General features: G+C 41.0%; 1 protein-coding gene across 4 annotated transcripts in view; it reads right to left on the reverse strand.

Moving 5' to 3' along the window:
- OGFOD3 (2-oxoglutarate and iron dependent oxygenase domain containing 3) overlaps window positions 1-23,458 on the reverse strand; it is a 60,062-nt gene extending 36,604 nt beyond the window's left edge. For 3 of the 4 annotated variants that reach the window (XR_012631500.1, XM_074888797.1, XM_074888800.1), the window contains exons 1-6: window positions 23,253-23,458; window positions 22,694-22,911; window positions 14,370-14,445; window positions 13,395-13,437; window positions 6,874-6,938; window positions 6,215-6,271 (exon numbers count right to left, since the gene is read on the reverse strand). Coding sequence is in view for 3 of the 4 variants with exons in the window: in XM_074888797.1 (XP_074744898.1) it covers window positions 6,215-6,271; window positions 6,874-6,938; window positions 13,395-13,437; window positions 14,370-14,445; window positions 22,694-22,911; window positions 23,253-23,341 (548 nt within the window). In the remaining variant the exon portion in view is untranslated. Of the gene's footprint in view, window positions 1-6,214; window positions 6,272-6,873; window positions 6,939-13,394; window positions 13,438-14,369; window positions 14,446-22,693; window positions 22,912-23,040; window positions 23,186-23,252 lie in introns of those variants that run through there. The other variant, XM_074888799.1, reaches the window with a different exon arrangement.
- Between the last annotated feature and the right edge of the window lie 57 nt (window positions 23,459-23,515).

The following is a 23,515-nucleotide window of genomic DNA, read 5'->3' on the forward strand; positions in this document are numbered from 1 at the left end:
GTGGTACAGTTTGTAAAACTGACATCAGGAAAGGATCTACAGGTTCTTCCTCTCATGCCTGTGGGAGTCTGATCTTTCCATCTGTTTTCTTTCCAAGACGCAGGACTTCAGCAGAGGCTGCCTTGTTTCCCAAAAAGCATTAAATGTAATTACTCATTTCACTTCATGAATTGAGGGCAGCTGGCACTTTGAACAACCCAACACCAGAATTAATAGCCTAACCCACAAATACTAAAGCAGCATATTCCCTGGCTCTGACACCGGGTGGCCACTTGCATCAGTCAGCTGGAATATATCTACTCTGAAGTAGCTAGGCCACGGTCTTGACATAACCTTAAATCTCCAGTAGTTGTACTGCTCTCTAAGCTTCCTCATTCAGGCTGATTCCTTTTCCCACTTCTAAAAGCTTTCTATTAAGATTTGCTGTCTGGTGTTTACAAGGCTCTGTTAAAGCTTCACTCCTCTTTGAGACTTACATGCAATAACTTTGGGCAATACTGCATGTTTTGCAAACCAAGCAGGAAGCAAAGCTCTATCCAGCTCTTCCTGACAGCAGAACAATAACCAGAAGTCTACCTGGTTTGGACCAGCCAATGGGTTATCAAAAGAAAAAGAAAATAAACTCAACAGTTTAAAGTATGCTGCAAAGAGAAAATAAGCATATTTTTTTCAGAAAAGTTTGGTTTTTCCTGTTTCTAAATCAAGTAGGCAGGGCAAGTAGTGAATAGGAAGACAAGAGTAATGAAGCAGTTGAGGTGACAGGTCTAAGAGCATGACTTCAGGTGCTATCTGGTCTCATGGAAGCAGCTGCCTTCAGCTGACCCAGGTAGCTGGGTTTTGGTTGTGTAAACATGCTGCTGGCCTCTTATTTCCCTGTATGCTATTGACTTCAAGTATTACTTTTAATCACAGTAGCTTCACGTGCATGAGGTGACAAGAGGTGCCAACCTTGCATTTCTTCAGAGGACTTGCGTGCTCCTGCCTTTTGCTTCCCTGTGAGCTGTCATCCTACATATGGCAGCATCTCTCAAAAACTTAACAAGTCAATCATGGCATATATAGCAGACTAACATGAATTTTAAGCACATAAATAATTTGCCGTTCAACAAAACAAATGGTAAACTATCAAAAAGCCCCTCTGACTGTAATGGATCTTGGACTATGCTTCAAAAAGCAGGTATTTACCCTTTGCACTTACAGCTGTTCTAACACAATACAGACACGTGATGATATCGCATGTCCAGAGAGCAAGTTTATAGCAACTGCCTTCCTTCAGGAAAAAGGTCAGCAGGGAAAAGAATACTGACTATTCATATCAGAGCTCAATGAGCAAGAGGGGTTAACTTGCCTATAATAACTTGAAAATAACAAAGCAAAAGTAACTTTGCCTGATGTGCAGGCTGCAAAGTCATAAAAAAGTTAAGTCTCAGGGGCAGAGGACACTTAATCTTCTAGTCTGCCTTCAGTGCTCTCAGACATATTTGTGAGAACTGGGGAATGATCAAATTATTTTTTTTTTATGGCCTAATCCAGCTCAGGCTGAAGTCAGTAGGAAGCCATTTATTAATTTCAATGAACTCCAAACATAACACTGGGAAAAAAAAAAAAATCAAACAAAGTAATCCAAAGTCACGTACTGGTCACTGGAAACAAGACCTCTTTCCAGCAAGCTTTGCTCATAACAAAGCCCTTCACAGGATGACCATTCTAAAGAGAAATGATAGGGACAGAAAGGAAATATTCAAGACTGGATTTTTCTTCTTCTCTAGTGTACATATGTGACAAAAAAATACATGTCATCTACATTGCTGTAAATTGGGCATTCCCAAAGCTCATGCTTGAATTTAAGAGGTACAACAGAAACTTATGATGGAGCAAAGAGGGACAGGCCATCTCAGCCTCCCTGTTTCTTCACATTCTGTGGATGCTTCTAAATTTTTAGCATGAAATACTATCATTATACACAGAGTGTCATCTGATACACTTCCAACAAATGCCCAAGCAATTTATATTTAATACAAACTATTAAACAGCAAAAACTGTGCCTACAAATATGCACAACATTAATTGCACTGTAATGCAATTATAGAGAATCAACTTAATTATAGAGCATCAACAAGAAAAACTAAAAAAGGGACGAGTCATGAATAAGCCACAGATTTCCACTGATGTTTGACTGAATATCCCATACAGCAAAGATTTGCTGGAAACAAGCTCCAAAGAGTGCTCCTTTGAGTGCCTAAATGCTTTTTCTAACTTGAGTATGTACCATACTGCTCAAAAGCTACAGAAACTCCATGAAATTCCTAGTTGAGCCAGCACATAGATATTATTTCCACACATCAATAGTGTTTAATATTTGCTTTCTTATAATGTGGCATCAGTCAAGTCAAATACATTGGCACTATAACCTAGAGAAGAAAATGGAAAATATGCAAGGGAAGACTGTTTCTCAATGCATGTGAATAACAACCAGGACTTCTCACCGTCATATGTAAGTGGCTGCAGTTCAAAATAAGTTTAAGAAAGGCTTACAAAGTATAAAAAAACTTACTGCTTAATGTAGGGGGTAGAGGAGAATTAAGGTGCAGAATACTGATCTTACTAGAAAACATTACATTGCACTATCGTAACTAATAACAAGGAGATCTTAGCTTGTAGCTGACCTAAGAAAGTGTAAAAACCATCCATTTACAAGTCTGGTGCCAAAGGCAAACATAACTGTGTGCTGCAGGAGGCATGTTTGGCAGGGTGCTTTGTGATAATCTGGGTTGCCCTTTGTTCCACATAGTCACATTTGCCCCACTGCATGAGTCATCAACAGGTTGACAAACTTGTCAGTGGAAACATGAACTCTGCTTCAAACTCCATAAGGTATCTCATGTCCCTCTGCAACAGCATATTAAACACTATAGATGGGAATCAAATGTTTACCTTGCAGTAGGAGCAAAAGCATGACTTCTTTTAGAGATCAAAGTGTTCCCTAGAATCCTATAAAACACGTATCTGAACACACACATCTGTACTTCAGCTCACCCTGTGCCCAGTGTATGCCAAATACAGCACGTACCTGTTTTCAAAAATAGTATAAAGTCACTTTTTAGCCTATAAAAACTCTGTACAGCTGGTTTTCCACTGACCTGGCCATTTCAACATTTATCAATATCAGGACTGCAAGTTTTTCTTTCCATTCCCTTCCTTTCTATTCCAGAGGCAGCCTATGTAGTCTATTGGTGAAATACTTAAGGACAAACACATTGTACTTCATGTGTAAATCACATGACAAGATAAGCCAAATTTCAGCTTAGAAGGTGCTATCAAGGAAGGAAAAAATGAGCCCAGAAACTCTGGCTACCTTGGATCTGGTACAGTAAGAGTCACATTGTTCCCTCAGCCACTTGTCATATGCACCCAGAGGCAGCAGGAGCCTCAGGCAGGAGCCTCCCCTCCCTTCTTGATCCTGGCCACTCATTCTTCATACTTTTTTCTCCATGTCCCCCATATATCAAGAACTGTAGGGAGAGCTCTGGTGCACTATAGCTACAAAGAAAATACTTTATGCTGGGGAATGTAAGCATTCATTTTCATAAACACAGCAACTATTCTACCATTCAAACTGCTTAGGATGTACCCTGGCTCTGATCAGATGCACTAAACAAAGCTCTGCTATGGCAATAAATATATGAGAACAGCACCCAGTCAACAATATAAGTAACAAATGAATCCCTCCCAGCATTTGTCAGCAGCAGTCCTTGTACATTTGCACTGAGTCACTGGATAATATCAAAATGTACAGGCCAGACTCAGGGAAAGGCCGAACAGAACTCCCTGAAGAGGTTGTATCACCACATTCTATAAAAGTAGTTACTGAAACCTATTTTGGAGTCAGAGTGATAAGGAAGGAAAACAAAGCCAATGAAGTAGCTAAAACTCCAAGGAACATACACCTTAAGAGAAAGGATGTTCACTAGATGGCAAAGTTGCCAGCTTAATGTATCACCAGCAGCATAAAGGACTAAGTAAAAGAACTAAAAGTGCCACAGAAAAGTTTCTGTAAGACAAGCTCTGCCAGATCAGCAAAAAAATGCACTGTTAGGAGTCACTGCAAAGCACAATTCAGGTATGGTGACAGGAACACTCAAAACTCTGCAAAACTACACAATTTCTCTAGCCCACTTGTCAGCATCTCTGCACTGTTCCCAGTGAAAAGCACCAAAAGGCAGTTCAAGCAGACAAAGCAGTGCTCTTCTACGGCGAGAAATCACACATGCAGAATGAATAAAAGGAGAAAGTAAACTATCAGCTCTTCCTCTGCTCCTTCTGTGTCTCTACCTTAATAAATTTTAAGATTTTTGGAATAAATCTTTGATAGTGCCGTTTTCTGCTGAAGTCACAACCCTTAAACTAAGCATCCAGATTTAAAGGTCTCTCTTCTGGATAAAGATGCATCTATTATGCGAAACGAGGAATTGCTGTAATATGCTTGGCAGATGGTGGTTAAAGCATCAGCCTAGAAACCATAATTGATTCTGAAGCAACATAATCTTGACAGAGACAGTTTGGAAACCAGCCTCCTGGCTCAGAATGCCTACTCAGGATTTGTTGTTGTTACAATCAGTAATACTTAAGACATGAATTACATTTAGTTATTTCTCTCAAGAGTGTATTTTTAAACTGACCTTGGTAAGTAAGTGAAAGTAATGAAGATAAATACTCCCAAGAATAGCATAAAAGCATTAATTAAGGATATAAGGTACTACAGTCCATATTAAAGTACTGCCATTAATACGAAAAGAAGCATTTAATAATATATTTTGTATTAGATTCATATCCAGTGACTGAAACATCCCCTATATCAGCATGAAATGCCAACAGAATATCAACATTCCCTAGCAGCTCTCATGTCAGTGTAAGAATCAGAATTTCATAAAAATTATTGAAAAACTGAATGGTTCTGTTTATGGGAAACAGAAAGATTCTTAAGACATTCCATCCCTACACTCATGTTATTTCTACAGATTCTCTGATTTTCTATAGAACGGAAGGCAAACAAAGACTATTTTCAAAATATTCTCCACTATCTTGATGAGGCAGAAACTATGTATTTTCTTTGTACAGTCAAAGTTCATTAATAATCAAGCAAGCATCTCATTTTTGCTATTTTGGGAGCAGAAGTATATACACTTTAACGAAGTTTATCTATAAATACAACAGTATCTAAAAAGAGCTGTTGAATAAAAATAAGCTTTAAATTGTTAATATTTTAAGACAAAATTACTGTACCTATGAACCTATTTGGCTACTTAATACTACTTCCACCACTAGAGGGAGGTCATATTCCTTCACAAAGGCAAGGAAAAAAGACCAAAAGAGTTAAAGTGTTCAAGCCAGGTACATTTTAAATTACGAGAAAGCAACTGAAATGCGTAACTAAAGATTTATTGTGTCTAGTCAACAAAGAATGCTTGTTCCTAAACTTTTGCCACACACCTTCACAGACACATGGAACTCATTATGTTTGTTGTCTTCGTTAAGTATATGAGCAGGTCTACAGGAAAACTAAAAACATCAGATGCCAAAGCTATTACATTATAGCGCTATTTCATATTCTGGCTTCTTAGAGGGAAAGTATGCTCTGCTTCTCTAGCCAGAACATTAGTAATTTGAAGTCCTTCTCCTTCCTGCTTTACCATTTTTAATGTTTTGCTACACCTCACCCAAAAAACCCCAAGTTCCTAATGTAATAATAGCATAGGATTGTCTTTATCATCTAAAACAACACCTCTTGGATAAAATGGGTGAAATCGGAGTTAATGCTGAAGGATTTTACACCCCAGCTATAACGTTCCAGCAAATAATCACAGAACTCGGATGAAGCAGCTCTCCTTGCTTGCAGGGCTGGCATCAACCCCTTACACAGAAAGGAAAGTGTGCGGTGCTGCCATCTTTCTGATTACATTTACACCATCAATACTGTCCTGACATTGGTAATGCAGCTAAGTTCAAAGCAGCAGATGTTATTTATCAGGTAGTCACCAAAAGGTCCTTTTACTTATTTTCCTCATGGCATCTTAATTCTCAGAGATTACTGTTTTGAGCTGCAAAATCAATTGTATGTCTGAATCTAAAGGACAATCCCCTCCCAACCTGCACTCTACAAAAAAATACTAAGTTATATTTTGTGGTTCATTTAGCAGTTACTGAAAATCTTTACCGATATAATGCAAAATCCTCTTCTGTGAAGATGTCTTGAATTTTGTCCCCAAAGTACCTGAAAAATAAAGAATAGCCTAAAAGAGTTGCTGAATCAGACTGCCTAAGTAATATCAAGATGCATTCTCACCCCCATCTGTGCTTTATCCACAATTAAAAAGTGAACACACGACACAAAAAATGCTACAAATGCTTTTGAGCATGATGTTCCAAAAGTATTGCTAAAAGATTAAATGTTAAAAGATTAAAGGATCAAGATGCATCAACTGATAATGGGATTCCCCAGGCATGAAAAAAAATCCCCTCCCCTATCATGAAATAAGTATGTGGATACAAGTTTTTAAGAGTTCAAACTACTTGATTTCTTCCACTGCTGACAAACTAGACTATAACCATGAAAAAAATACTATTATTTACTGGTGCAAGAGGAAGTCTGAAAATAAAGGTAATGGTAGCTTTCAAAGAGCCCAGTTCAACAAAAGATTGGTTTTCATGCCACAAAAGCTCTTTAACCAGTCATGGAAACTGTGGTGACTCTAGCCAACTTCTACAGTTTGTCATTACTAACCCCAACCCACAGGGCTTAAGAAATTTGAAAAGGCGATGAGCACTAAAGGTGTAGGATAACAAGAGAGGCAGCAAGCCACAGCTCCATTTTACCTGTACAGATTCACAAAATGCTTCCCCAGTGAAAGAGCTCCAGAGTGCAAGTCCAAAATTGATGCCTGGGAAAGGAAACAAAAAAGGAGGAAAAGTGAGCATGAAAAGGTTTTTTCATTATTTAACTATGACCTTTAATAACTGTCCCAATTTGGCTCTCACTTTCCACAGCCTCCCAAGTAAAAATATTAGTTTCTAGCATTTGGGTTCACAGTACTAATGCTTACTTGACAACTACAAACCTCCCTCAGTTTGTTGTATAGCTGCACAAAATATTAAGGTGCTATGAAAAAAGCATAGGACAGCTGTTCCTGAGATTCAAATCTGACATACAGAATTGCCAGTCTTCACCCATGGGCTAGGGGTAAGACACTGTGTTCCTGGATCCCTTCTTGAAGACATTTCCCTTCCACACAAAGATGACTAATTTTCCAGTATTTGTGAAACGCTCAAATAGCAGCACCAATATTTATCTTGACCAACATTTGTTATTAAAACTTCTTCAGCATGAGTTCCTGTATACCTCATATTTAATATGGACATAAAAGTCTATGTAAAAAAAGAACAATTTTAATTCTGAGGCTTACTACAGCTGAACTTTTCCTCAATTTCTAAACCACTGTAAAAGAAAACCAAAGAGTGAAAAGTTTTTACATATGAAAATTCAATCCATCTCTTCATCCGACTCAAGCCAAACACTTCTGCTGAACTCCAGACCAAGCTAAAAAGATTAGTATTTAGATTTGCCAGGGTAGAGAGCTACCTCTCAGGATTCTAAATTATTTCTCTAAATTGAATAAAGTACACTTTTGTGTGTCCCTTACTGTCCGCAAAATACATATTTGTTTTGCATCAGTTAAACAGTATTTAAAAATACGACTGCTTAATAGCAGTCTCTCTTTTTTTTATACTGGAAATATCAAGTAGCAACAGTTAATTAACCTGACCGGCACCAAAGTAATGACATCTTTGATATACAATATCCGGGCAAAATCACTCGTCTTGGAATTTGGCATTTCTTGATGCACCACATACCATTCACATTATTCTAACACAATCCAAACAATAATTCCACCAATAGGTGAGCTGTCTGGAAAGAATGATAACTTCCATCTTATGAGCAACAAGAATTTCTGGCCATGGTTGGAACAGTACTGTTTGAAGCCACTGTGTATCTTCACCCAAACACAGACAGGCTTGTGAATGACCAGTGGCAAATCATCAGTCCACAGGCACGTCAGAGCTGCAAGCCAGGCTAGCAACACAGCCTCATGTTCACCTCTAGGCTCAAAGCACTTCTCTCCCTCCTCCTCTGGATCACGTTGGAAGAAGACATCCATGACAGTCTCTCAGCAAAAGAAAATTGCTACAGGCTCAATTGCTCTGAACTTCAGACCTGAATCAGGGGAACTCCATTACAGTCTCCTTTTAAAAGAGACAGTAACAACCTTCTTTTAATAAACCTACCCAAATCATTTTATTTACCCCTGAGCAAAGCTCTAAAAATATATTAAGTAACAAGCTATTCAAGTGGACATAGCATGAGCTTTTCAGACCTCCCTTGCTCACATAAGTTCTCCAAAAGCTTCAGAGGACTGTTATGGAAACAAGTCATCTCACACTCATGCAACAGCAGCTCTTGTAATACGCTTTACTCAAGCTTCAGAAGCAAAATATTTTCATTTATTGGTTTCTGTACAGTAATCTAAGCTACTGCTAGAAGAAGTAAAACTCCGTGTAGCTTCAAAAATATGCTTGTGATCATGCTGAAGTAGATTATAAGGAAAAGCAGCAGGATGCATCTGAAAAGATTAATTTAATTTAAAAACAAATTGCCTTTCAAATACTTTCAACATGCCTTCCAAACATACACATTTCTTCTCGTTCCTCAAGCTCCAGATGATTACAATTGGGAGGATCCTAAATGACCAAATGAGTCAATAAAAGACACCCCCAAGAACTGTATGTATGCACAGTTGAAAAGATAATAGCTACAAGATAAAGCCTAGAGAAGCCAGGTGAAGATGACCGAAAAGGGAATCTGAAAAAAAGGCAGAATATTCTTCAGGGCTGTTTCAGACAGAGGAAGGTAACTGAATACCAAACGTAGACAGAGACTTGATTAACACGAGCACGGAACTATTTGTTTAACAGATACCTTGGAAAGAAACGGAAATATTTATTCTGGCCTCTGCCACTTCAGAACATTAAACATTTTCAGCATCATTTCCTACACTGAGAAGAATACCTTGGTGGAAGCTTGTGTCAACACCATTACTTCAAGTTCAGTTATCTGACCAAGCATCAAGCCTGCAATTCAGGTCACTATTCCCAGGCTGAAAGCTCTACAAAGTTTATCTAAAGATGGCAGGAATACTGCAAAACACACCTAGTTCAAGAGACTGTTTAACAGAACTAGCCCAATATCCTGGTTTACAGAACTTCCACAAAAATGAAATTGAACTTCCTTTAAAAAAAAATAAAGCACAAATATATGTTCTTTTGGATCTTCAGTATTATTAGTCTCACATTCTCCACCCTCTTACTGCTAAAAAGATTTAAAAAGAACATGCAAGTAACCACCACATCTTAGCATAGGGCAAAAAGGCTTTATTTCCCCATCTTGCAAAGCATGACAGGCCCTGCCTTTGATCTTCACTAAAGAGGACTGCCAACCATTAAATATACATTCACTTCTATAGTAAATCCACCTTCTTCCTCCACCCCTTAAGAAGTTTTAAGTGAGATTTTTCAAGAAAACAGACACACTGCCCAAGAGAAGAATGTCTACAGAGAAGCTGGTAGAGCTCAAAAAACCTTCCCCACTCTTCCCATGGGAACACTCACACACTCGAGCTGAGAAGCAGGAAGAGCAATGGAAGTTCTACATGGCCACCAATTCCTGGGCAGCATCAAACTTGCTGTCACCTCAGGCAGTCTTATGCAGACTCTCAAAACACTACCACCTTTAAATACCCTTCCCTACTTGAATCTTGAGAGTAGAGGGGCCAGGGTTACATTCCTAAGGTAAGGCCTTTTAAAACTTTCACTTGTCTCATAATTAATCTGATCTCTACATCACTCAGATAGCTGGAGTCACAGGTTATTACTGTGGAAATTAAACACAATATTTGGCTATGGTGTCCAGTACAAGTTTACATTAGATATAAATTAGAGACAAGCAGTTGCTCTCCAGCTTCCTAGAGTTAAGTCCAGGTAATTACACACAAAAGCAAATTGAAAGACACACTGCCAGGTATGTCTTTCACTCCTGACAAGTATGTGTTTCCTCAGTGCTATATCAAGAGGCTAATTATGAAGGAAGAAAACTATGCAGCCTGGAGTAGAGGTATGGAATAGGACATATATTACGCAGAAGCTTTACCCTCCCCCTGGAAAATGCAAAGCTGATCTTTTCAGAACTTCAGAGTTTGGTTGGGAGGGCTGAAAGCAGAATAAGGAGTATTATCTTCTGCAGAAACACTGTTGTATGCATGGGTCAGTGGGCCCACATCAGAAACCCTTGTTTGGCATCACAGCTACAGTTTGCTTCTCTCAGTGATTAAGGCATTTAATTTTCCCCTGCAAAAGGGAGGTCTGGGTGGCTACTCCTGCCAGTTTTGCTACAACACAGGAAACAGACTGCAGCTGACTGGCTGCACCAGGGATTTCTTTTCTGGGACTTCTAAGTAAGTGCCAATAGATCTGATAGTGAATGAGTCTTTCTTTTACACTGGAGAGATGTTATGACGGCAGCACCTACAAAGACGTGAATGAATGAGTCATGACTGAAGTGGTAATGCAAGCAGGGGTAGTGTGCAAGAAAATCTTAAGTAGGGAAGAAAGGAAAAGGTCATTATCTTTATAAAGAAGAAAAAGCCTAAGCTGAGGCAAACATAGAACCCTAGAATGGTTTGGGTTGGAAGGGACCTTAAAGACTATCTACTTTCAACCCTCCTGCCATGAGCAGGGACACCTTCCACTAGACCAGGTAGCCTAAAGTCCCGTCCAACCTGGCCTTGAACATCAAGAGAACTAATGCAAATCACATTCTGTGAATGAGGAACAGAGTATAAAACTATTTTACAGGGACATACAAGTGAAAACAGCATACTGATGGAGATGCTCCTGTTTGCATGCTGTTGAAAGTTAGACTAGAAGATAACAACGGCTTCTTGTCTCACTCTCTGTGTGTGCGTAAATAAGTAAAAATCTAGAAAAAATTACAAAGGAAGATAAAAAAGAAAGCTCAGCATGACAACTGGGGCATGACTCCTGGGAGATTTCAATAATTCAGATGTTTGCAAGGACTTTCTCAACACAAAAGGCTGGAAAGGGAAACAAGTTTTTGTGCTATCCTTCAGTCCTCAAGGAAGCAGAACAGGCAGCAAACAAAGAGGGGAGAGAATTGACAGAGTCCTAAACTTGCAGTTTGTGTCCTTAAATTAATGAATTATATCCAGTTACACAAACACAAATCAGCTTCTGTGAATTCAAAAATGTAAGAAGTATGACAGACCAAAAAAAAAGAAAAAAAAAAAAATCAGACACGTGGCTTAAAAAGGGGTTAAGAAACCAGAGAAAAAGGAAATGCAGTCTGGACCCCAGAAGAAATCTAAAGAAGTTGTATTTGGAATAGTGGAGAGATCAAAGGGGCTAAATGAAGAATTAAAAAAAATTAAACAGAAACAATGAGTTATTTAAGGAATTTTTAAGGAAAAAATTAGAACAGCAGACAAAATTAGACAGAATTATTCAAACACTCTAAAGACTAAGAAGTCTAAAGCAACAAGCCAGACCTAATCCAACAGGCTTGAAGCTTGAGAGGCATACAGGCAAAGTAGCTAGATGAAGTAAGACTTGAAACATTCTGTATGCTATACAGGTTAAGAGATTTGAAAAGAGAAAAGGCTCAAATGAAGAAAGACAGTTTCATCTATACATCACCACCACACATCCATTGGTATTTAATGATATCTGGGAGCCAAGATAGCACTATCGGAAAAAGATTCACTCCATGACATAGGGAATACAAGCATGCACATTGTAAAGGAAGAAAATGGCAGAAGAGGGGAGAAAGAGGCATAAAAGAAACTAAGTAAAGAGACTGTATTTAAAGGCTTCTCAGCTCTTGTTTTTAGCATCTGGCAGTGTTTATGCACTATTTTGAATAAGGTCTCAATGCAGTACTACACAACTTTCTCCCTGCACCTTTCCCTAAGGAGTAGCAGCATGCAATAACTTTCTCACATTTACTGATTATGAGAAATGTGAGAAGGCTTGGATCAGGGCCCACACCTCTGAATGGACATCCGATTTCTTAACAGTCTTATTTTACTGCAGCAATAGGATCTTCTTTTTCCTCCCCATTTCCTTCCCCTTTAAAAAAAAAACAATGCTTCTGAATTATGTAGAGGATAGATTTATATTTGGCTAATACTCTGGCTTGTCATCCAAGTAAGCCAGCTCAGGACCCCTGCCCAGCTCTGTGCATTGTGCAGCGAGTTTACCTCCCCTCATGTCTCTTCCAAGCTTTCTCTGCCTCAGTTTCCCCAGTTCCCTGATCCCCCGCTAGACATCAGCTTTCTGTGGTCCAAATCCATGAAGCTCTCTGTGTTATACACTGCCCTTCTAATGCCTCTTTGTGGAAGTCTAACAAAAAAAATCACACATAGGTCCCAACAGAACAGGATAGGAAACCAACTTGACAGAACTAATGACAGGAGTTAAGCCGGAGGTCCCAACAGGCAGAGCAATCTAGGCAAAGTGGCAAATTACACAACCACAGAACTGAAAAAAATCCAAGGGATCCTGATAGAACTGAACAGAGGATGCTAAATCTTTTAAATATATTGTTTCAGATGGGCAGCACTGCTTAAATTTCTCGGGTTATATTTTTTGCAGGTCTTTCTCAGCAATCACAAGGATGTCTTATTTTTTCATTGAACCTTTTCTCCTTTTCTGCTAATATATGCCCTAATTCAGCAGAGGCCTAAAGTGGTTGTGTTTACAAATACTCAAGAAACAGTTTCTGTTCACACACAAAAACATCCTGAGAACAAGACAGGAGGAAAGAAATGAAAATAAGTGTGCTTGTTAAAGAGAAGTGGGTTTGTCTTCATTTTTAAAGAATTTTATTCAAAGGTCTACTTAAGACATTACATGGCATTTTTGTCACTAAACAAGTCTTTACACGATGCTGTGAACCACTGTAATTTAGTTTCAGAAGTCAAACTTGTGCAGTTCTGCTACATTAACTGTTTCCAGATGGAGAAGACAAAATCAGTTCAAGGGAGGTGCTGGAAATAACTAAACTGAATAATAGGAAAATGTAAACTATATTGCAGAAGTCACAAATTACACCACTAGCAGAAGTATTAATGGGAGAGAGGTTCCAAACAAATTTTTCTGAGTCTGAACAAAAGGAAAAATTCTCCATCTTCTCTCCTCGAGCCCCAGAAACACATTTATATTTTGCCTTGGCAGTAAAAGAATGTAAAAAGTAACAGGACACTGCTCACCCCTCCATCAGATCCTCCCAAGGACAGTCCCCTCTCTGCTATTCTGCAGGCAAAACAATAACCTCAGATGAGAACTGAAGTCAAATTACTTTGTCCTTTAATGTCATTATTTACAGCATGTAACTATTCAGTAAGTGGTATTTGATGCATCAGATATAACCCAATTGAGTTAATAGAAGCTGCTATTTATTTGAAACTGAATCTTGCAGCCTGTCATGAAAATAAAGTATCTATGTTACAGAACATTTCTGAGATGTAGCCCTCTTCCACAAATCCCCAAAACACTGTTTTTCAAATACATTTTGGCCAAGTAAGATTAAACATAAAAAAGACCCAGATCTTGATTCTTAGGGGCAGTACAAATTAACCTGTACAATACAGAAACACTCCATCAAAATCAGGAGCCCGGATGAATTGGAAGTCACAGAGTGGCCGGCCCAACCAGTGAACAAAGCACTTACACAGCTGCATATCACTTCAAGCATTACAGTGATATCCCCCACTGACAGGATTATCAAATGCAAATCACACTCAGAGAGGCTGATAACTTTTCTAACTGCATAATTTGACAGTCTCCTACTATTTGATTAAAACTCATCATTTAGTGTTCATAGAGAACTACAGGGTCAGCACTAGCTCATAATTACCCAGAAAGAGACTCAGCTGAAAGGAGGCTTATGTTGTTTTGTTCTGTTTTTAAATGCCAAACAGAAGTAGTGAAAATCCCTTAAAACTCATTTAATTTTCCCTTTTTCTCTACAATGCTCATGCCCCAAAGAGCTAGGCACTCTGTATGAAAGAGAACTGCCTCCACTACAAAAAAATGGAAAATGGCTTTTAAAAAGAAAGTTTAGTGTTTTAACCAGCTTAACCCACCTTCCTGCTAATGAGCCTTGTGCTACACCTTAAACCCTGGCACACACTGCCATTAAAGTAATTGCTCATAAAAGTTGAAAGAGCTAAAAGAAAAATTACCTACGCATTCTTTCAGCTTCTTCCCTTGTGATTACTACATCGGTCACACCTCTTCCACACTTTCTAGGAGTGCACCCTGGAACAAAGAGGAAGAGAAAAAAGAAAAGATCGTATTTCAAACAAGGTTCAAAGCAAGTTCCAACAAATACTCTCCTACTCCTCTTTCAGAGTCACAACATTCAGAAGGGATACTGGCAACCTCAGAATATTTTAGATCACTTAAACTACAAGAAAGTTACATCTCTATTTTGATGTGTTTTGCACCGCAATCAGAAAGAAGACAAGCCAGCCACTGTCATTGTTGCTTCTCCATAGATTCAAGAGCCCAGGACTCCTCTAAGCTACATCACTTTCCCTGCCATGGCTGACAAGTTATTTCCTGCCATGTCCATAATGCAATTCAACAGAATGGAGACAAAGTAAAAGGAATGAATCTCAACACCCAAAGCAGCACAGCCACTGGAGCTGTGGCTGTCGTGCGTGACCCAGAGCCTCCAGTGCTCAGGCTCAGCAAAATGCACAGCAATACCGTGCCTTTAAAGTGAACTACTTGTCCTGTTGATCTGAAAATAATGCTTAGAAACCTTGTTTGTTACAAGGCTTTACAAGTTTGTTACAAACTTTGGGATTCAAATTGACTTACTGATGTTCCTTTGCACCTCTACCACCTCAAGCTAGAGAAGTTGGCCTTTGTTTAGTAAGTCGGTATCAGACACATCTGTATCTCAATGTACATGCAGCAAGACAGACAGATCCAGTGATTCTTCCTCTTCTTCCCAAGTGCAGTAGTGAAAACAAAAGCTCCTATTTATATAAGTGGTCCGTGAAAGGAAGATGATTTTAGACAAATTCATCTTACACACTCTATTCTAGCCTTTGGACAGGCAGGGCAAGAACTGGCAAGCTCAGCAGTGCCACATGGGTCCTTCCATCCCAGGCTGACAGTTCCAAAGCCAGCCAAGATCTCTAGCAACTAAACCTCCTTAACACCATGTGTCCATATACAAAATGTTTTCTATTACAGTCCAAGTATGTCTTCAACTCAGACAAAGGTCCAGTACACACCACTCTTAGGTACAATACACAGCATGAAAAGAGCTCTCTCCCAAAACCAAACAGTCTCAATAGGATAAAGAAACTCAATTGCCCTGGAGAAGAACGAGATGCAGAAGACAAGACCTACTTGGATGCAGACTGCAGTGGACGTAACACCAGAGCACCACTGTGCTAGTAACAGAAAAGAGAGAATGCTACTCAGGCAGAAGTGAAACCACTACCTGACAAAAGAAAAACTGAAAAAATTAAATTAGGACACAAACAGTTCAAGCCATGAAGATACTACTAATAACAAGGGTTCCTGAACAGGTATAGGCTCTTTATGTAGTATCAATACATGCCTGTTCCTGTATTAACACAAAGAACTGAATTTAACTTATGATTCAGTATACAACCCAAATCACACAGTTTATTAACAGAGATTCCTGGAGTCAAGTGCTAAGAACCATTGTATTTGTCCACTGGAAGTCACTGGAAAAGCCATGGTAACAATAAAAGCAATGAATTTGAACATTCCAACTGTACTGCCAGGAGAATAAAAGCAGCGTATTTCAGATTTGCTCAATCCCCTTCCCCCACCCCTGAGTCAAAAGGAAGAAAATACGATTCTGTATGGGGTATCTATACAAATATACCTTGAGGGGCAGCTCTTTATATGAGACTTTGTACAAAAGTGCCTTGAATCACACAGCTTGGACATGTATGATAAAAAAAGAGTCTCTGAAAATTCATTGCTAAGAAATCTAACGTTACATTTTAAAAGCTCATAGAAAAAAGCCAGCACTAAGAGTTCCAGTTGAAGAATATATGAAAGTTCTTATGAAATTAGAAGTCTGGTCCACAACAGTCTTCAGGCAAAAAGAAATAAGATCAATTTTGAGCCACCAAAGACCTTGAGATGTCACACTTGGCACTTCACCGGGGCAGATCCACATATAGATGTCAAGCCACAGAAAAATTGGGATGAGTGTTATTTTTTGACACCTGCCAATATTACTGTTGCTGAACTGAGCTCCTCTTCAAGTATTATTTGTTTATCAGAACACAAGGGGGGTGAACTCCTGGAGATAAATCAATTTATTCACCCATGCAAATCAAAGGCATCAGTCTGTTCTGACCAAAAGCAACTAATGATAACAATGTCCATAGACTGACAGAAAGAGAAATTTTGCCACAGCACAAGTGCTTTGTAGGAATTTCCACTCCATCTTCCTGGATATACCCTGATATAGCCCTCCAATTACACCAGCGTTTCAAGAAGAGAGAGAAGAAATGAGAAAGAGATGTGTGGGTGAACAGGCTGCATACTGACAGCAGCATACCAAATTATACACCCTGTTTCCTTGCTTGGGAAAAGTCCCTTGTTTGACGCATGTTTAAATTTAAGTCAAAGGCACCCACACCAAGCAGACTGTTTAAACACAGCTCAAAGTCAGCAAAACAACTGGTTTACAACCTAGATAATTAATTGCATTTTCTGACTACCCAGCAACAATTCACTGAGGTCAGCTCAAGATTCAGATTCCAGGAAGTGCACATGAAGTTATTTGAAGATGACCTAGGAAACTAGCAGTCTAAAATAATGCTAGAGATTACCTTCTTAAGTATCCATTTATCAATGCCAGCACAGAACCCAGTGCTGTGACAAGAATGAACCAGAACCACTGCTCCCCCAGCTCACTTTTCTCAACCCTGTGAGCTAAAGAAACGAGTAGAATCAAAACATACTATTCATCAGAAACCATAGTGCTTTGATATAAAAAAACGCACCCAAAAATTGAAAATTCTAGCAGCAACCTGAAGGTGCTTCACGTATTAAAGAACACTTTGCAATACAGTACCAGCCCCAAAGGCACACAATTCAAACCCACAGGGGGCTTTATAGGCACGAAGTTGTTTCAAGTTACAAATTTGGGAGGGGAGGGAGTGGGAAGAAGGGGAGCTTCTGTGCCATGCTTCAGGCACCTTGTAAACATCCCCTCTGCAACCACAAAGGTTAGGCCTAGTTTTTGAAAAATGCAAGAATTTCCACAATCTCAATTCCAGGAACCAACAATTTGCAAGTTAAACAGCACAGATCTTGCAATAAAAATGCAAGCATTGGAAATGCTCTGTTCCTTTGGAGCACAGGGCCGAGCAGTTCTGAAAAGCAACAAGTAATGGCCAGCAAATGCTGCAAACTATCTGTCTGCCCTAACAAAAACATACGCATTTTATGTTGCTGCACCTTAAAGGCTCCATCATACATTCAGCAGTGGCAGATTAAAATCAGTTATTCACTTTTGAATGCCAGGCTGAAGGGCAGCTCCGAAGCCAATTGACAGGGATGAGACATCTCTGCCTCCAGGCCAGCAAATACTCACCTAAAGAGTGAAAGGGTGAGACAGATGGCTGAGGCAGTAACAGCTTCCAGCACCCAATTTTAAACTCAGGTGCATGTGAAAAAAACAGCCAGTGAGGAATCAATTTAAATTACCAGAACTGAAAAAAACCTTTGCCAAACATTTATTTAGTAACCATAAGATCCACTGAAAGATTTATAGAACAATAATCATTAATCACAAATCACATAACCTCCACACTGTATGCAACGTTCTGTTGGATATAAAGATGTCAACAATTTCATGAAGCATAAATTTGGATATTGGCAGTACACTTTTTTATAGTTCTGTTACAAAACAAGATTAAAAAAGGCTGAGGTAACAGGCTGGTAGAAAAATGAGATTTTAAAGAGTTCAGGAGAAAGCTGAACACAGAAAAACAAGGAAGCTCTCTTGGCTAATACAGACAAGAAAAGAGGAATGATTTTCCTTCTGCTATTGAAAAGGTCTCTTTAATGCTTGAAAGGCAAAGAAAATTGTCTTAGAGATGAGGGAAAGCTGATGTTCAAGGAAAGAAAAGGTGGGAAAGAATAAATTCAAACAAGAATTTCAATACTCCAAGACAAACCTGTCTAAATAGAGTTTTCTTTGTACAACATTCTAAAAGATGACACTAGCAAAGATTTCTGATTTCAGAGGAGATTTGTGCTATTTCCAACCGCAAATAGCACAGATCTTAGTGTTTTGCAAAGGTTGGTACTGGAGAGTCCAGATTTTGCAAAACTACAGGGTTACCTAGGATGGTTGTTACATGTCTAGGGTCTCTGACAAAGAGCTGGCAAAGACAGCCCTGGAAGCAGGAGGTGTTCTGAAGGCAACAGCAGAAGCTTTTCCAAACTGAGAAGGAAAGCAAGAAAAAGATAGTCCAGTGTAAAGTCAGTCAGGTACCAACAGTAAGGCACAAAGACTGGATGAATACTAAGGAAAAATCAGAACAGTCTGTTTGTCTGAAAACAATTTTAGCATTAAGAAATGTGTCATCTTTGTCTAAGAGACCATGGTGCACAGGAGCACTGAAGTGTTAAAAGCATACTCGGAGAATCTGCACTCAGGAGAAATTCAGTTTAGTATTACAAAGTACCCAGTACCTTCCACAAATTTGTGCCTAGCAGACACAAAATCATTCACTTATCTAATAAGGCACTTGGCTTTGGATCTTAGAGTTGTATTTTTTCAATCAATGTAAAGGAGGAGCATACCAAAACATGCAAAAACACAAGTACTCTCTATGGCCCCTGATCCTATTCAGTACCCAGAAAACAGCAACACAAGGGTCCAAGTGCCTCAACTGCAGCTTTGTCTTCTACTTAAAGTGGTACTTGGCCAAGAACCATATGCTGCTGAGACTGGCATGATTCACATGAGAAAAAAGCCCCATCATGATGCTCCCCTAATGCAATCTATCTCAAAGCAGGACAAGAGGAGGCAAAGATTTATTGGATGCCATCTCCATAACCACACCAGCAGTCTAGGTGCTAGACCTTTTCCTCCACTGCTCACAGACTTTTCTGCTTTCCACATCCACTGATCTAGTCTCTGGAAAAACACCTTAAAGTTGTCTCCTGGGCAGTGATCACGGATGCTTTGTACACTGACACAATATGTCAACACACATAAGAGACTACACAGGAGTTACATCAGACACACTAGTAGCCACAGTAGTTTTAAGTAGTTAACCATGTCTCAAGGCAACAGAAATAGCCAAGATCTGGCCACAGGGTTCCAAACACAGATGAGACTGTGCTCACAGAACACCCTATCTTCTGCAAATATAGTAAGTTAAGTGCTTGGCCTCTGAAAAATAACACATTTTATTTCTGTATGAAGCATGTTTACTGGCAGGCAGTGCTATGGAAATAAAACCACTGCTCTATGACACCAACTATCATATCATTTGAAGCAAACTAGAAGCTCAGTTGCACTAGTTCAGTTTGAAGCTGGGACAGGTGTATAAAAGCTCATCTTAGCTGTGGAAACTTTATGGCTGAGCATCAGACACCAAGTGATGAGAGGAATGTGCCTCCTTCTGACACAGAGCCAGCAGCTGTGGCTGTCAAGCCAGAGTAAAGACAGAGAATGAAAAGCTATTGAGTGATAGAAAGCTATTTCCAAAGTGACTAAAGCTCCAGAGCTGAATCCAGTTTGGCAGAAAACCGTAATCCGCATTTACTGCCTCACTAAGCTATCAGTGGCACACACGTGGAGGGAGCTCAGCTTTGCCGGCACAGCAAGGCTCAGCAGCTCACCACCACCCTCTTGCGGGCACCCAGCAGGAGACAAGAGTTAAAAAACAAGAGCAAAGTTCATCATCGCAGCACGACTCAATTAATCGCTTAACAAGACACATGTTCACACGTTTCTAATACCACTGATCTCCTCCAGAAAGCGTAGCACAGGGGAGCACGTGTAAAAATATCTGCTAAAACCCAAAATCAACCACATAAGTTAAGAAGCAGCAGCAAGCAAACATCTAATTAGAAAGCGGGAGCACAAACTCACACCAGATGACTCCCCTTTGTTCCTCCTGGGTTGATGCCAGCCATGTCAATCATTCTCATACAAAGCCAGGCGAGGGCACACTGCACCCCGCCGTCAGCATCCGCAGAGCACCACAAGAATAGAGAACACATTCATTCCTCTTCCAGGCAGATATCCTTGAAGTTCTTGCCTTCCTTATGATGGAAAGAAGAACTGATGAGGTTGCCAAGACCACAAGTCCACAGCTCAGAAAATTCCTCTTGCAAACCAGGGAAGGGAAAAATAAGGTTTTGTTGGTTTGGGGGGTTTCTTTTGATAAGCAGAAGCCCTAGTAGCAGAATGCAGACATTTTTAGTTCAATCGTAACTACCAAATCTGTGGCAACACTGGCTGCACTTTTCTCTGGCCTTGACAGTACACAAATAAAGCCAGAAACAGTTTCTCCTTACAGTAACTGTGAAAAGTTAAAACAGAACATGTGTTTTCATGTGCTCAGTCAAAAAATCCCCTACCAAGGAAGTTTTCTTGCTGGTAGCTTCCTGACAGCAGTTTTCTCAGCCTCAATAACATTTGGGATGAATCCTCCAAAAAAGATGCTACAGTAGCAGTACTGAGGAAAAACTATCTGACCACAGACTACACAAAACTTTTGTTTTACGTTACAAGCCTTTTGACCAACACCACCAGGACCAGACACCTGAAGAGGGCAGGGAAAATTACCTCCACAGGTTTGGGGCACCACATCCAGGCTGCAGTTTAGTGAACACTTTCTACCAGAACTGGCACTGGAATAAAGTTAGAAATCATAGAACCATAGAACAGCCCAGGTTGGGAGGGACCTCAAAAGATCACCTGGTCCATGGGAAAGGGAGCCTAGGCGAGATGATCTAACACCCTGTCCAATAGCATCTTGAAAACCTCCAGCCATAGGGGCTCTACTACAACCCTGAGGAGGTTGTTCCAGTGTTTGACTGTTCTCTGTAAAAAAATTTCTTTCTCATATCAAGATGAAACCTTGCCTGGTGCAACGTGTACCCATTGCCCCTTGTCTTCTCCACATGGCTACTTGTAAAGAGAGAGACTCCATCCTCTTTGTAGCTACCCCTTTAACTACTGGAATACTGTGATATGATCCCAACCAAGCCTTTTCTTCTCCAAAAGAAGAGACTTAACTCCTTCAGTCTTTCCTCATAGGGCAGGTTCTCCAGCCCTTTGATCACCTTTATTCTTCCTCAGCTCCAAGCAGTCACACTTCCAACCTTCACACTGCCTTCAGCTTTGTGTTACCAAGTGTTTTGTCAGCCACATTACAAACCAGATAAGACAATTGATTTGGCTAAAAACTAACTCAGAATTATCGGGGGTTTTTTTAGATGCAATAGCTTATCAGTCAACACACAGCCAGACACACAGGTAGGCTGACAAAAAGCGAGAGCAGAGCTGCTCTGGCAGCAGTACCAGCTCAAACTGTTTATCAGGATACCCTTTGCAAATCTGAAAAAGAACATCAGCAGAGCTTATCCATGCACACTGCAGTTTTCTCACTGTTGTTCATCAGAGAGGATGAAAATCTTCTGTTTTTCTAGAAGATCCAACACCAACGCTCTAAAGAAATAAATGCCAGGGAAAGCAAATACAAATTTGACAGAAAACAGGCTCAGCTCAAAGACAAAGAGAAATGTTTTGTAGGCAGCATCAAAAGAAGTGTATCAGAAGCTGGCATTTGTGCCATTGCCACATGCAAGCGGCACAGGCAATATCCTAAATCAGTTCCATTCCATACCCTGTATGGTATTTACCAGTAACAAACTCAAGACAGGAGTCAACAGAGGTGAAGAGATACTAGGTAGTATACATTTAGTTTAACAAACTTAGACATCAGTCAGCCTGTTATGGTCATCTGAAGGCTGCTTCACAGAATCATCTCGGTTGGAAAAGACCTTGAAGCTCCTCCAGTCCAACCATTAACCTCACACTGACCGTTCTCAACTCCACCAGATCCCTCAGCGCTGGGTCAACCCGACTCTTCAACCCCTCCAGGGATGGGGACTCCCCCCCTGCCCTGGGCAGCCCATTCCAACGCCCAACAACCCCTTCTGCAAAGAAATACTTCCTAAGAGCCAGTCTGACCCTGCCCTGGCACAGTTTGAGGCCATTCCCTCTTGTCCTGGCGCTTGTTCCTTGGTTCAAGAGACTCATCCCCCATCTCTGCACCCTCCTTTCAGGGAGTTGTAGAGGGCGATGAGGTCTCCCCTCAGCCTCCTCTTCTCCAGACTAAACCCCCCCGGTTCCCTCAGCCGCTCCCCATCAGACCTGTGCTCCAGACCCTGCACCAGTTCCGCTGCCCTTCTCTGGACACACTTGAGTAATTAATCATTCATCTCACTTCAGACAATCCTATCTAAATACCTTCAAATCTTTTGTGGCTGTCATAGTCTTCGGAGCAGGGGATCTCAATGAACTTGTCCCGTAGGTTCTCACTGTGACGAGCCAGCACCTCTGTGACCCCGTCCTCGGCACTCAGGTAGCTCCAGCTTAGGAGGCCACCGACGGCAGCAGAGGAGAGGAGGAACACTACCTTCAGCCACCTCCACCGTGTCTCTTGCTGGCCTCTGCTCTTCCTGGCACTAGGGAGAGAGCACAGCAACAGTCCCACGTAAGCGAACGACACGCTCCCCAGCCGGTGAGGAACTGCTTTGGCCGCTGCCCTGACCGATACCAGGGAGACCCGGCCAAAGGCCAGTGCCCCGACTGACCCTCGTTTGTAGCGTACGCATACATATTTATAAACACACGCCATTTTTATGGTTCTTTCCTGCCCGGAGGTTACAGGTCGCCTTCCCACAGGCGCTCCCACAGGAGCCGGCGGCGCTGCCGTAGGCCGCTCCCCTCAGCCGCCGGGCCTGGCCAGCAGCCGCCGCTACCGCAGGGAGGTGCCAGCCGCTAACCCAGCACCCCCGCCGGGTACCTGCTGTGGCGGCGGCCCCCGCGGTCCGGCCCAGCCGCTGTCCCGCCGCTCTCGGGGCCGCGCGGAGCCGCCCGCCGCTGCGGAGCCATCGCGCCCGTGACACAGAGCGATGCGCTCGGCCCGCCTCTCCCGCCTGCCAGGGGAAAGCAATCGGCCACCGAGCAGAAACGCGCCGGACCAGCAGGCAGGAGGACGCTGTTCCAGAGCCGAGAGCGGCCGAGGAGCCACCCCGGGGCAGAGCAGCGGCAGCCGAACAGCACCGG

The sequence above is a fragment of the Strix uralensis genome, chromosome 19 (assembly GCF_047716275.1).
Source record: "Strix uralensis isolate ZFMK-TIS-50842 chromosome 19, bStrUra1, whole genome shotgun sequence".
Taxonomy (NCBI): Eukaryota; Metazoa; Chordata; class Aves; order Strigiformes; family Strigidae; genus Strix; species Strix uralensis.